General features: G+C 44.4%; 1 protein-coding gene across 1 annotated transcript in view; it reads left to right on the top strand.

The window, feature by feature from the left end:
- The window catches only part of XRN2 (5'-3' exoribonuclease 2), a 49823-nt gene that overhangs the window by 17363 nt on the left and 18100 nt on the right, over positions 1–14360 (top strand). Inside the window, exons 17-25 of the mRNA XM_057433158.1 lie at positions 1189–1324; positions 4922–5029; positions 5109–5198; positions 5650–5722; positions 8407–8490; positions 9416–9513; positions 9605–9684; positions 12171–12227; positions 14283–14351. Of these exons, the coding sequence (XP_057289141.1) occupies positions 1189–1324; positions 4922–5029; positions 5109–5198; positions 5650–5722; positions 8407–8490; positions 9416–9513; positions 9605–9684; positions 12171–12227; positions 14283–14351 (795 nt within the window). The remainder of the gene's footprint in view (positions 1–1188; positions 1325–4921; positions 5030–5108; positions 5199–5649; positions 5723–8406; positions 8491–9415; positions 9514–9604; positions 9685–12170; positions 12228–14282; positions 14352–14360) is intronic.

The following is a 14360-nucleotide window of genomic DNA, read 5'->3' as shown; positions in this document are numbered from 1 at the left end:
TATTATTATTATTATTATTGCTATTATTATCATCATCAAAGTAAAACAAACCAAAAAATCCCCAAAACCACCCCAAACAGTTTTGTGAGAGATCAGCTCTGAAGCATGGTATCGTGAGTGAACCAAAGTAGAGCTTTATCTTTACATTTCTTAACCTGCCTTTTTAGATGGCAGTCTCTGAGCTGAACTGGAAGATTAAGTCGTGCCTGTTTGGACTAACAGCTTGCAGGTTTATGTGCATATTGATGTGTCTTGCTTGGGGCACAATTGTTCTCTCAAAAGTGTCATGTCTCCTGCTGATTTACAGGAACACAGCAGATACAGTGAGCAGATAAAATGTCCAAGAAAGCAAAGCTCTGAGGCTGTAGGCAGCGATTCCCCTGTCTGTAGACAGACATAAGGGGGAGCTGTGGGAAGTAAGGAGCTGTGGGAAGGATGGATCAGTAGTGCCCGAAATTGCTCCTTGAACTCCAGTATCCATCTCTGGCAAGAAAGACTGAAAATCCGTGTGTAAAAGGGACCTTGTGTGATGTGAGTCAGCAAGGGTGGGATTCCTGAGTTGCAGGTAACTCCTCTGGTACTCACAGCTCATCCGAACAGCAGTAGAGGATAGAAATCAAGCTGCTGCTTATTATTTATTTGCTTGCTTTTTAACTTTGAGTAGCAGGGAAGCTATCACTTGTCTGCTTGAGAGGAGCATTATGAATAGAGGAATGAGCTTGATGTGAGAAGATACTCCAGTAAGAGAAAGATTTTGGCCTAGGGTAGATTAAACCAAACAAAGAAGGGTAAGAGTTTGTTCTCTTTGTAGTGGTTTAAAGAACCAAGTTCAGATGGCAGGTTTGGCAGTGTGTTCCTGATGGGAAAGGTGAAATTACTGAGTAGGAACAATGCTGTTGTGAAGAATCCCAGCAGCACCAGGCACAGGTTTGAAAATCATCCCTGCTCTTTAGAAGGACTTTGAAGACGTGTTTATCAGGATGCTACCTTTGGAATTTCATCTGGATTTTCTGTGATGCCAGCCATCGAATTTCATTCTCTTGCTGTTGAGCATCAGGTTTTGTGCTTTCATTTAAATTGTCTAAAGATGGGAATTGAAGGTGCAAGTGACTTTGGCTTCTGTTTCAATTCAGGTACGTGAATGTGCATATACTGACAGGTACTGACATCTGTGTGTGTGTTGTGCAGGTTGTGGGAAACTGGTTGGAAGCAGCGCTACTATAAGAACAAATTCGATGTTGATGCATCCGATGAGAAGTTTCGGCGCAAGGTTGTACAGTCCTACGTGGAGGGGCTGTGCTGGGTCCTCAGATACTACTATCAGGTACCTGCAGACTGCTTCTCAGAAAGTTCACGTTGCTCTTGTGTCTGCTCCCTGTTCTTTTCAGGAAACAATCACTGCCCCTTGCTCATGTCTGAAAAGCAGCGCTCTTTTTGAGGCTGTAAGAGAAGTGGGTGCCCGTTCCATCTGGCACTCCAGATGTGAATGCAGTTTTTGTTTCTCACATACAGTACCGCTGCTTGTTGGTTTATTAAGGCCTGATGCACATTTTTCCTTTGCCATACATAGCCGTGCATAGTGAAATTGCAGATGATTGAATGAGTGAACAAAGGACAAAGCCTGTGAAACGCCAGGAAGAATTTGAAAGGACCAGAGTTGTCAGCCTCCTCCCTGGGTTATAATGATGTTCCATGAAGTGCATTGTGATTGAAGTAATCTCTGTCAGATTTAAATCTTTCGATAATTGAGATGTCAGATTGGTGGGAGATTACACACACATATTGGGGTTGTGGCATCAGTGGTTAATAACCAGCTTCGTGCCCTGAAGACAGAGCAAGTTATATCGGTGTGTGACCTGCGAACAGAATGTGCTCAAACTGGGGGAGTTCATCTGCCTGGGCAGGGCTTTGTGGCTTGAACGCAGTGCCCTGTTGATAAAACCACATCCTTTCTATAGGGAGCTTGTGCTTGTCCAACTTGGAGCAAGGCTAACATCGCCATGCCATGCTGAAAGACTATGCAGTCATAAAGTTGGTTTGTTTTAATGCATACTCCTGGGTTTTTTGTGTTTGTTTTTTAATTCCCTTTCCCCCTTGGAACACAAAGGGAGTGTGTTCCCTTCGCTTCCACTGTATTTATTACTTGAGTTTGGCTCTGACTTGCATGTTATGGTGGATGAAAATCATGGAGTTTAAGGTTTGCAGGTCTGTTGCAGTTGCTCTGTGGAGAGCTCAGCTCCCCACATCCTTGAGCAGCTCCTTTTGCCAAGGACAAATGTCACCTGGACACCTTTATAGGTGGAAATTCCCATGATCCTTCACAGTCAAGGGCTGCTGAGAGCAAACCGTGTTCCTGCAAGCCATGGCAGGATATACTCCTACAACTCCATATGTGCTTATATATCTCCAAAGTGTGGAAATCAATCTTCAGCTTAGCTGTAAGTGTCTGCTGGAGAAGTGTCAGTCATGGACAAGCCCACTGCAAAGGGCAGTCTGGATTATAGGGAAACTGAAGGGCTTGGAGGAATGTGGTATATGGCAAAACCAAGGGAACATTTACAAGTGACCAAAGTATTTATACTCATTTGAAGATTACAAAGTTAAGTTTGTTTTATTCAGAGAAGTGTGTGATAATATTTAGAAGGTGACCAAAACATTTATAGTTACTTGAATATGTAAAGTTTGTTCTGTTCAGAGAAGTGTGCATGGGGAGGGGTGTTCATTGCTTTGCACTCAGCAGCCATGGCCTTATGCAGACATCATTGTGTGCTCTTAACAGCTGTCAAGCCAGAACTGCATTTGCACGTGCACTGCTGAGATCTGTGGCTTTAAATGCATAGGCAGACCTACACCAAACTGAAAACAATATGAGAACGTCCCTGGGCAGCACTCACTTGCTAAGCTTCTAAAACCAGTTTAGTGTTGAGGTGTATGTAGGTGACTCCTGGTCCATCTCAGTCTGTAGCTGTTGTGGCTGCCATGGCTGGTGCTTGTAGGAGGGGTGGGTGATAGCAGCTGCAGAGAAAATGAACTGGTGAGGTTGCCAAGGGCTTCAGGCAGGACCACGGTGCTCTCAGGGAAATTGAGGGGCACCACTAAGACCTCAAGGAAGAGTGGCTGTACAGAAAGTATCTTCTGGTTTAGAAGTGTCCCAAAGGAAACCTCGGTAACAGCACACAGATGTTTGGGGCTTTGTTTTTGCTGGTGTGCTTCATGCTCAGATTACTCCAGAAGTCTTTCTCTAGGCCTTACAAAATGACACTGCAGACTTAAACCAGTGCAGCAATGAAGTACTTGCAGGTGCTGCTGCTTGTGCTTGTGTGACAGAGCTGTGTGACGTGCTGTTCGTGGTATTGGAATGGAGCAGCAGTCAAACCTCTTTCTGCCCATATGGAAGTCAGGTTAGGAAGCTGTTGGACTTCTGTTGGGGAATGTCAGAATAGGTTTGCTTGAGGGTTTGAGTTTTTTCTTTTTACTATAATAAGAATTGCTTCGAATAACTTCTGCTCATCGTCCATAAGATTTGTGACAGAATCTGTATGATTGCTGCTTCTAATCTTATCAAAGCTAATAATGCAGAACATGTTTCACCAGTGGGGACACCTGTTTGGAGATGAAAAAATAGATTAAGAAAGGAAGGAAGCACCCACCTGGCTGTTGAAACACGCTGCAGCCATCTGAAGCATTGCATCTAATAATTACAGGCTCTGTAATTTTATACCCAAAATCGCTGGAAGAGCCTCATTGACATTTACTTATTCAGAATTGGAAGTCAAAATAGTAGCTTTTGTTTCAAGTGGTGCTGCTAAGAAAAATAGCTGAGGAGGTGAAAACTTGACTTCAACCTTCTAGAGCCACGTTTCTTTTCCAGAGTGCATTGTGTTCTGGTGTGTGGCGAGTTTATTTTCTCCTTTTTGAGGATTATTTTGCCTCTTTGAAGTGATGCACTTTAGAGTTCCCAGTACTCAAGACACACGAATAAGAAGGGAAAACCAAAATGTTACTCCGAGTGTATATTAGTGCTGGTACTGAGTAGAAGAGTAACAGTCAAAGCCGGAGTACTTTTCAACCTGCAGCAAAGCTTGTTCACATCTGCACACCTTGTGGAGCGCACCATGCAGGGCTCTCAGTCCCCATATTCCCAAGTTAGCAGTGGAATTTTGCATTGGGAAACAGTACTGCAGACGATGTGCTGCCAGATAAATGCTTGTGTGCTCCTGTTGAGAGCTGTAATGGCTCTGCCTGGCATGATCCTGCTGCTTACACAGTTACAGAGAACCTGGAAATTCCTTCTCTATCATTTCCCTGTTCCAGACGTGGTGGCAACTCAACACAAGTTGAAATCATGACCAGTTGTCACAGACTCCTGAGTGTAGCCCCGGGGCTGGGTACCTGTGTGGACAAACCATGATTTCCTACTGTTTGCAGGAACTTTTATGCTTTGTTGTACTGGACTTTGTGCATGTGCTTGTGTGATTTATCTCGAGGGGGAGGAAAAAGGCATGAGGTACATCAGTGTCCTGAAGCTGAGGTCAGGATGCTGCTGTAAGGTCTTCTGTGTCGTTCTGGTGCCAGGTCCTGTCTCTTTGGCTGTCTCCCTTAGTGACTCAGACCTAGCACATAGCAAGAGTACTCTGGCATAGAAGTCTATCTGCTGCTCTGTGCTGCTGAGGAAGTGCCCGAGGTTTCCACTCCCTGTCCCGTGAACTCACTCACTCTAGCCTGGCTATGAACAGTTAAGTCCCATCCTGAAGTCCAGAGTACCCTTAAAGGCAAGAGCTCTTTCTTTTCTAACCCTGGGGACTCCTCTTTCTCCTGGTTGATGCTGGGCAAACGTTGTCAGCTTTAGTTACTGGGCTTTGTGATTGATTGATTTATCTGGTGCTTCTCTGATTTGCCTGGTTGTGTTTCTCTGTCCTAGGGCTGTGCCTCTTGGAACTGGTATTACCCTTTCCACTATGCTCCCTTTGCTTCTGACTTCGAGGGTATTGCAGACATGCCTTCGGATTTTGAGAAAGGCTCCAAGCCGGTAGGACACCCTCCTTCCTTTCTTCATGACTTAGCAGCTCATTACAAGTGTCCTACATCTGCTCATTTCGTTCCAACAGTTCAAGCCCCTTGAACAACTTATGGGAGTGTTTCCAGCCGCGAGTGGGAATTTTCTGCCACCAACGTGGAGGAAGCTCATGACAGATCCGGTGAGAATCCTCGTTGTATCTCTCTGTACGTTATATTGTCTTGCAGCGTGTGAGCATGATTTGCTGCTGCTTCTTCAGGCAGAAAACTAATGGAGACCAGGAGGCAGGGTTTGGTACATTGCAGAGGTTCTTCAAAGATCCTTAAAAGGAATTCTCTGAATTCAGATGTTTCAGTGAGAAAAATTAGTGAGGATTAACACCTTGACCCAGCTATCTGCAATTATTCCATCCTGTTCCATTTCTTGTTTTGATAGTCTTTGAGTAGTGGAAGTGTCCCATCACACTTTGTGTTTCAGTGGCCTTTAATAAAAGATGCTTCTGTTAGTCAAGGCTCTTTGCATCCCCCTCAGCTGTGGGTTGCCCGCCCTGTGTGAAGTGCAGCACTCGTAGCATTCTGAATCAATCCCATAATTGACTGTAATGATTTTCTCATTTATTTTCTCAAATACAGGAATCAAGCATAATTGATTTCTACCCTGAAGACTTTGCTATTGATTTAAATGGGAAGAAATACGCTTGGCAAGGTGAATTTCCAACTTTTTATGTCTTGGGCTATACTGTACTGACCTTAGTCTCAATCTATGCAAAAATAGGAAGAAGATGGAGAATTGTCTTGGTGAGACAGTGATGCACCAAGTCACAGAGAGAACTTGGGTTCTTTGGTGTGGGGGAGAAGCACTTTGCAGCAGGTGTATTTTGGAAGAGAAATTAGTATAAAAGAAGAAATACTGGTTCAGTAAGTGATTTAGGATTGCAGTGATTATTAGTAATTCAGCAGTCATTCCAGATTCCTCAGTGTGTCCTGAGCTAGATTAATCGTGTTTCTATTTTTATCAGCCTTACTGTGTAATTGTCTTTTGTCTCCTTTGCATTTAATGAATGGATCTTGTCCTGTTCAATCAGTGCCTCATTACTACCTTGTGCAAAATGCTTTGGGGAATATAGAAATATTTGGGTGCATCCAAAGAATGAAAAAGCAGTTGCAGTGCTTTAATGCAGCTTCTGCTTTCTTTAGAGAATGTTGATTTTAAAGGTCTGACAGATATTTGTGGCTGGTTACACTGTTATGTATTATATTATTATTATACAGAAATATATGTGGTTACACTATTCAGCCAAGAGTGTAACAGCTCAGTTGTAGGTATAAATCATTATTTGGGCATCTGAGCATAAGAAAGCACATTTTTACCCTGAGGGTGGTGAGGCCCTGGAACATGTTTCCCAGAGAGGTTGTGGAGTCTCTGTCCTTGGAGATACTCCAGTTCTGGCAGCCTGAGCAGCTCATGGCCATGCTGGAGCAGAGGGGTTGGACTAGGTGATCTCCACAGGTTCCTGCTGACACCAGTGGTTCTGTGAACCCCCATGGCAGCTCACCTGTGTTTTGAGATGACCACAGTCAGGCACACAGTATCTGGCTTGGGACAGTGTTCTGTAATCAGAGAGAATATACCCAGGCATTACTAGATGTGTGGCATAGCAGGTTTTCCCTCTGTAACTTGAAGCTCTTTCTTACCCCTGCAGTAATTCTGGCAGCTTTCCTTGGTCCTTTTGTCCAGTTATCAAACCTATAGTCTAAAGCAGTAATGCTTTAAGTAGCTCCCACATGCTTTCAGCAGCCTGTGGCATTACTTTTAATTCACTGGATGCTGAATAGCATTATAAACTTTGTCTGGATTAACATCTGGAATTCTCATGGTTAAGAGGCAGTTGTGAAACAGATATTTTCCAAGCTGGAAGAACAGACTCTCTCAGTTTAAAAGCACCTTATGCTCTTAATGAAATGTTTGAAGAACTTCATTTTAGAGATGTGGTCATGCTTCTGAAAGCTCAGCATTGATCCTTTTGCAGTCTCCTGGGTTATGAACACTTCCTGGTTTGGTGTCATTCCACAACAAGCGTGGTGTGAAGGTGAAAATAAATTGTTTTCCAGGAGAGGTTTATCACTGTTTCCCTTCACAAGTAGTTATGTTCCAGCTGGGGTCTGGTGCTGTCTGAGATAAAGCAGTAGTCAGCCTGTGTGAAGGTTATCCTCATACTTTACAAGCAGGGGTTGGTGAGGCTGGCGGCAGCAGCCTGAAAGCTCTGCTTCTCACTGGGTTACAGGGGGCTAAATATAATTCTGATTCACTTAAAGTTCTGATGTATTTAACATATTATTTATAGTTTGTTCCAAACTGGTTTTGCAAGGAGAGGGTTACTTGCAATTGGGGTAATTACACTTTGACAGTTTAAGTTGCTCCCTTTCCTTCAGCTCTAGGGAAAGAGTATTTGCTTTAATAAAGCCACGTCAAGATCTAACTTCTGAAGCAAAAGTGTTTCGGGCAGACTAAGTTTTAGGTTGGGGATCTTAAGCCTGAGTGTTGCACCTTAGAGTGATGACAGGAGCATGAGATCTGCCTGCTTGATACGTGCCCAGATATGAAGCTATCATTCATGCTTATCAGTTGAGTAGAAAGCCTTTGCTTGTCATCCTGGTCAGGAAAAGTTCCAGGTGTTCATGGTAAGGGAAATAAAATAAAACCTAAAATAATTACTTCAGATTCCATCCAATAATAAGGGTGACAGAAGTGAATTTTTGAGGAATTTTCATACTAAGTTTCTTGGTGCTTTCTTGGATTTTGTTACGGAAGAAAACATATCCTGGAGCATACCAGGGAAGGCAATTCTCCAGCCTCATCCAGTGTGATTGAGTTGGCTCTGAGATGTGCTGTGTAGTGAGGGATTTGTATCCTGAAGGGAGCCTTCATGTTATCTCAGAGTAAAACGAATAGTCCCTGATGGATGGTATCTGCATCACCTCACTGCTGAACTTGGAGTGATTTATTCCATTGCAGTCTCTTAATGAATTAGAATAAAGCAGCATTGAGCTCTGGGAGGGGAGTATCTGTAGCACATGGGACTGTCCTGCTGAGCTCCTCTTGCTCCTGAACGAGGCATGTGTGGCTAGAGGTGGCTGCTTCCTAGTGCCTACTCAGGAAGGGAGGAGGAGGATCGAGGGGTGCTTGGAGACAAACTTCCCTTTCCAGCCTCCACTACCACTGAACTGTTTTTCTCTTAACAAGCTCTGTAAATGTAGGGTTTCTTTCCTGTGGCTGATGCAGCTGTTCTTCCTTAGGGGAAGATGCTATTGGAGCTTTCCATGCTGGTCTTGCTGATCTCTCTTATTTTTTGCTCAAGAACTGTGAGAAAACCCTGCTTTGGTTTTCAGGTGTTGCGTTATTGCCGTTCGTCGATGAGCGACGCCTCAGAGCTGCCCTGGAAGAGGTGTACCCTGACCTCACCCCTGAAGAAAGTGAGAACTGGGACATTCTGTTACAGCTCATTAGGACTGCTGGGTTTCACCCTGAATGAAGTGTGAATTTGGAAGTGTTCAAGGACGGGGCTTGGAGCAAGCTGCTCTAGTGGAAGGTATCCCTGCCCGTGGCAGGGGGGTTGGAACTTGATCAGCTTTAAGGCCCTTTCCAACCTAAACTATTCCATGTTTCTATGAGCAAGCTATAGCAGAAGTTTGGATGGATTGAATTGCAGCAGGGTGGAGCCTCTTCTTCATGGATCAGTTAGAACGATCCTGGATGGGTTTGGGTTTGTGACTTTTATTTTTCTTTTTACTCAAGTAGATCTGCATAAGATTTAGGCTGAAAATTAGATGGAAGCTTAATTGTATGGGAAGCTTCTATCAGTGTACATGGTCACAGTACTTGTTGGATGAACACGTTGCAATCAAAAGCATAAAGTCTGTTTCCATGGTTAGGGTTGATGGTACCACTTGGTAGGTGTGCTGGCTGTTCTGACCAGCAGGCTGGCTCTGTCCAGTTATGGGATGGGAAGCTTTGTGTTCAGCTTCTGTAGGCAAATACTATGTGTTACTTTCTCCACTGTACAAAAATAATAGCGGGTTCCTGTAAACTGTTTGGGGGTCTTTGGGGTGTTTGGTCTTATTGTACCCAGCCTCTCTGTATCTTCAACATTATCCTAAGTTCAGCATTCCTGCCATTGAGCACAAGATTCCTATTGTTCTACTGTCTGACAACTACTCTTGTGACCGGAGGCATCCTGTTGTGGACAGAGACACACTGAAGGAATGAATGCTCAAAGCTTTCTCCTAAATCGCAGTGAAGCTTTCCCTTAGTGCAGATGTCAGTAGGTGCGCTGGTCTGCTGTGCCCCTTCCCTCCCTCTTTGCTCAGAACTCTTACCCTTTCTCTTCATCCTCTCTAGACAGAAGAAACAGCCTTGGTGGTGATGTTCTCTTTGTTGGAAAACACCATCCGCTTTGTGACTTCATTGTGGAACAGTACAAGACCAAAAACACAGAGGTAGGCTGTGCTTGTCCTGAAGGGATTGTGGAAGTGGTGAGGGTTGGAAGGCTACCAAAGTGCTTCAGCTGAGGAATTATTTCTTCCATAGCCAGTGGACATTCCCCCAGAGCTGTGCCATGGGATCCAGGGCAAGCTTACACTGAATGAAAATGCTGTTCTTCCAGACCAGTGAGTATGGCTTTTGGAACGGGCAGTTTGATGCTAAAGGACATCACCTTCAGTTATCTCTGCACTTAATAAATATCTTTGTGCCCGCAGCAAGAAACCCAAAACTCCTGACAAGGCAACATGTTTAATTCTGAGGGGAAACACTCTTTTCCCACCAGGTTTCATAGTAGTGTGTCTCATCAGCAGCATGTATAAAACCCCAAGCAAGTAAAGCTTCATTCTGTGATCCTGTTCACAGAGCTGGGCTTTGAAAGCAGCATCAGAAATCTTTAAAGTGTTCCGATGTGTATGTTTAATTGCTGATGAATCTGCTTTGTTTGTCATCTGATTTCTATGTATTTAGTAATGTTTTAATAGGTGAACAGGGCCTGTATAATACAAGTAGCAGTGATCAGTGGTCTCGTTCGGTAAGGTCATGGTGTTTTGGCCTCTCTGCTTTGTATGAGTGTTAATTTAATGCAGTCTGATGTAATTTCCAATAGTGCATGCTGTTTAAAAAAACCCAACAATTCTGCTTTTTATATGCTAATCTTAATTGTATTAGAGAAAAATCCAGATAGAGGTGTTAGATATACTTTTCTGGTTTCCATTTAGGCCATAGCACTAAATTCAGAACTGCTGCAGCTACACATACAAAAAATGCTAATACTTTTTGTTTTCTAGATAATGCATTTAGTTTGGGAAGTTATCAGTGTCATCTCTGCCCTGCAGGATACGCATTCATTTATCTAACCTCGCCTAGAGGCACAGGCAGGTGTTCAGTAACTCATTTGCATTAAATGCACAAACACTCTGATTCTGTTGGACAGCAAATGGATCCTAGGTCACACTAATACTCATTTCTCTGTTCCGGGCATGGCTGGCAAGGAATATGAGCAAGTCAGAGCTGGGCTTGGAAGAAATAGCTATGCATGCAGAAGAAAAGGAAGTTACGAATGCTCCATCCCCGGCAGTGTTCAAGCCAGGTTGGATGTGGCTTGGAGCAAGCTGCTGTAGTAGGTGTCCCTGCCCGTGGCAGGGGTTGGAGCTGGAGGAGCTTTAAGGTCCCTTCCAACAAACCTGGCTGGGATTCTATGCAGCTGTATGTCAGCCTATGAAATCTCAGTTAGAAAGAAGACTTTAAGTGCTGTGGAAAAACAGCTGCTAAAATTATTTATATATCTGTATATATGAAATTCTTATTTCAAAGCCTTTTTCTTCCTGGTAAAGCAGGTTTGTGTCTTCCTGCTGTCTGCATGTGTCTGTCTCTCTGGTCTTCTCCTGCCCTCATAGAACCTCTTGACTTGTCACAATCAGACCCTACCAGCACAGGGAGGTTTCCAAGGTTCAGAGTAGGACTGAGGCTTGTAAACAGGCTGCTGGGCCCTGGGAACGGTGTGAACCCAGCATTACACAGTAGAGAATCCACACAGATCAGCTGCAAAAGTAATGGCATTAAGAAATAAGGATTTAGCAATTCCACTGCTTGTTCAGTTGATACGCTGGAGGGAAGGAATGCCATCCAGAGGGACCTCGACACTCCTTCGAGGTGGGCTGATGCCAACCTCATGGAGTTTAACCATGCCAAGTGCAAGGTCCTACACCTGGGTCGGAGCAATCCCAGGCACAGCTACAGGTTGGGCAGAGAAGAGATTCAGAGCAGCCCAAGGAGAAGGACTTGGGGGTGTTGGTTGATGAGAAAATGAACATGAGCCGGCTTCAGTGTGCGCTTGCAGCCCAGAAAGCAACCGTATCCTGGGCTGCATCCAAAGGAGCGTGACCAGCAGGGCGAAGGAGGTGATCCTGCCCCTCTGCTCTGCTCTGGTGAGACCTCACCTGGAGCACTGTGTGCAGTTCTGGTGTCCTCAACATAAAAAGGACATGGAACTGTTGGAACAAGTCCAGAGGAGGCCACGAGGATGATCAGGGGCTGGAGCACCTCCTGTATGAAGACAGGCTGAGGAAGTTGGGGCTGTTCAGCCTGGAGAAGAGAAGCTGCGTGGAGACCTCAGAGCAGCTTCCAGTATCTGAAGGGGGCCTATAGGGATGCTGGGGAGGGACTCTTCATTAGGGACTGTAGTGACAGGACAAGGGGTAACGGGTTAAAACTTAAACAGGGGAAGTTTGGATTGGATCTAAGGAGGAAATTCTTTCCTGTGAGGGTGCTGAGGCACTGGAATGGGTTGCCCGGGGAGGTTGTGAATGCTCCATCTCTGGCAGTGTTCAAGGCCAGGTTGGGCGAAGCCTTGGGTGAGATGGTTTAGTGTGAGGTGTCCCTGCCCATGGCAGGGGGGTTGGAACTGGATGATCTTAAGGTCCTTTCCAATCCTAACTATTCTATGGTTCTATAGAAGTATTCAGCAGAAAGGCAAGTTAATTTTGAAACCCCTTTGATGTGTCACAGTCTTAGTTGGCAGAGGAACAGGAGTGGTAGCAACAGAGAATGTGAAGCAAATGGTAAGGAATATGTTACGTGGTGTTTGACAGAGGTTTTTTCTCTTCCCCAGGACAGTTGAGTCTCCTGTTCCAATGCTGCGTGATCTTACCCTGAATTCTGCAGTCAGGTGAGGAAACTCGGGGGTTTAATGCAGGGATGTGCAAAATACAGCAATCAAACTCATTTCATTCAGTGTTTTGTGGTGCTGAATGTGCATCAGAGCCTGTCTCTTCATAAAACTGAGGCTTTTACTTTTAACGATTTCTGGTTTTCTGTGGGGATTGAGGCCAAGGTACTGTGTGGGTGAGCAGAGTGCACAGTGTGTGCCCTGCAGGGATGTCCAGTACTGCTGTTTCCCAGTGCATCAAACCCGTATGCTTCATCCCTTCAGAAATACCTCATCTCTCCTCCTGGTGCTTTTCTGCTCACTCTCTGTTGGGACTTCTGGCTCTTTGGCAAGCAAAGAGCAGCACCTACGGATCTTGATGGGCTGTATCCAGCCTTTTAAATGAGAAAACCCAACCGTTCATGCGAGCAAGCCTCACACAGGATTGGTATTGATCAAAAGCCCTCCAGCTCTTGAGTTTTGCCTCTTGGGTTTTGTATCCGCTTTTATTCATAGTAATTCCCAGAGGATCCTTGAGAATACATGCTTCATGCCTTTAAGAAGTAAAGGAGTAACCCTAACTTTGACAGAGTGTGATGTTTGGGAGGGTAATAAGAAACTTCATGCTGAATAAAAACAAGGCAGACTTTCCAAGGGTAAATCTCTTGTGGTCAGAGAAGATTTTAATTACTCTTGCACTTGACAGCAAACTTCTGTGGATTTAGTGTGCTATGTGTCCTTCTCACTCCATTTGGCACAGTGTGACAGGGATGGGAGGCTTGAGCCTAGAAGCTCTCACTTCTTGAGCCATGTTAGGTACTTGAGACACTGAAAATCACTTGTGATCCCTCGGTGCAAGTTTTTCCTTCACGGAGGCATAACTTGATTCAACTAAAACAACTTTCTACAAGCAGTAGGAAATGGTAAGTTGTGGCTTGTCAGGGTGTTGTAGAAAGGATGTCCCGAAATGGGGATTTAGTTACCTTGAATGATGAGTTAAAGGTGGGTTTTGGCTTTCCATCTGCTGCTGTCAGGATGCTTGGATTAGTTTATGCTTCTGTCTGTTTCTCTATTGCAAGGATTTTTCTTCTTGTCTTTAGAGATAGTATGAGCAGTCATGGTTCTGCTCTTCAGATCTTGCAAATTTGGGTGAGTTTTCCAAGGGACCATTATTCTCTTTCCTTCAAGTATCATTCATTCTCTATGCTGAAACCCAGCTGGAAGAGGAAAGTTATTCTGCTTGGCTCTTTGCTTTTATCTTCTTTGGCATTCCAAGCATCCTTCTACGTCAAATGGTAGATAGTAAGAGAGCAGGGAGCAGGTTGGTGCTGTGTGCATCACACATGTCCCTGGTGGGAGCTACCTGAGACTTTGATATTGGAGATTGGAATTGCTAGGAGCGTGGATGAATTTTCCTAGAGCAAACCCAAGCTGCTGTATAATGCATTGTACCAACAGAAATCAGGCTTTTGGTGCCTTTTTGCTCTATTACTGTTCAGTTTGTCTAATACTAGATAGCTTAAAATGCAGGGTCTGCGAGGTATCACTGAAAATAGGTGTATATCCTGTGAGGGTCACTGAAAATAGGTGTATATCCCTCCATGGGAAATGCATGCAACTGCAAAGCTGCCTTTCAGGAGAAAACCTTCCCATCCCAGGAAATCCCTCTCCTCAGTTTTGTACACTTCACTAGGCTGCATGGAAGCTGATACCTTTCCTCTGTGTCCCGTGGCAGCCTTTGAACTTCAGGTACAATCAGTGCTTCGACTAGAGGATCCGTGCTCAGTGTCCACAGAAGATAATTTCATTACCATGCATAGGACTGTTTTCTGGACCTGAAACTTCCTTTTGGACTGGCTGTTGAGTCAGGGGAGGAAAAAGGCACCCTGGGGAAAAGAATTGAGAGTCCAAAGTAATCCAAGTCCAATATAGTTGGTACATCCACGTGCAATTTTGCCATTTAAGTTGTGGGTTCTTGAATCTTCTGTTGTGTGCATCACTGTTAACTAAGCAGCAGTTACTTTTCCATCTTGATTCGTTGTCAGGTAAACCTAATCCTCAGTTATTTTCTTCCAGCATCTCCTTCAAAGATCCACAGTTTGATGAAAACTTTGTTTTCAAGGCTACAGTGTTACCGGGCGCAAAGTAAGTGTC

The sequence above is a fragment of the Pezoporus wallicus genome, unplaced genomic scaffold (assembly GCF_028554395.1).
Source record: "Pezoporus wallicus isolate ANWC-B61680 ecotype Strahan unplaced genomic scaffold, APGP_CSIRO_Pwel_v1 contig_5416, whole genome shotgun sequence".
Lineage (NCBI taxonomy): Eukaryota > Metazoa > Chordata > Aves > Psittaciformes > Psittacidae > Pezoporus > Pezoporus wallicus.
The sequence above is the reverse complement of the archived record's forward strand: the minus strand, read 5'-3'. Positions and strand labels throughout refer to the sequence as shown.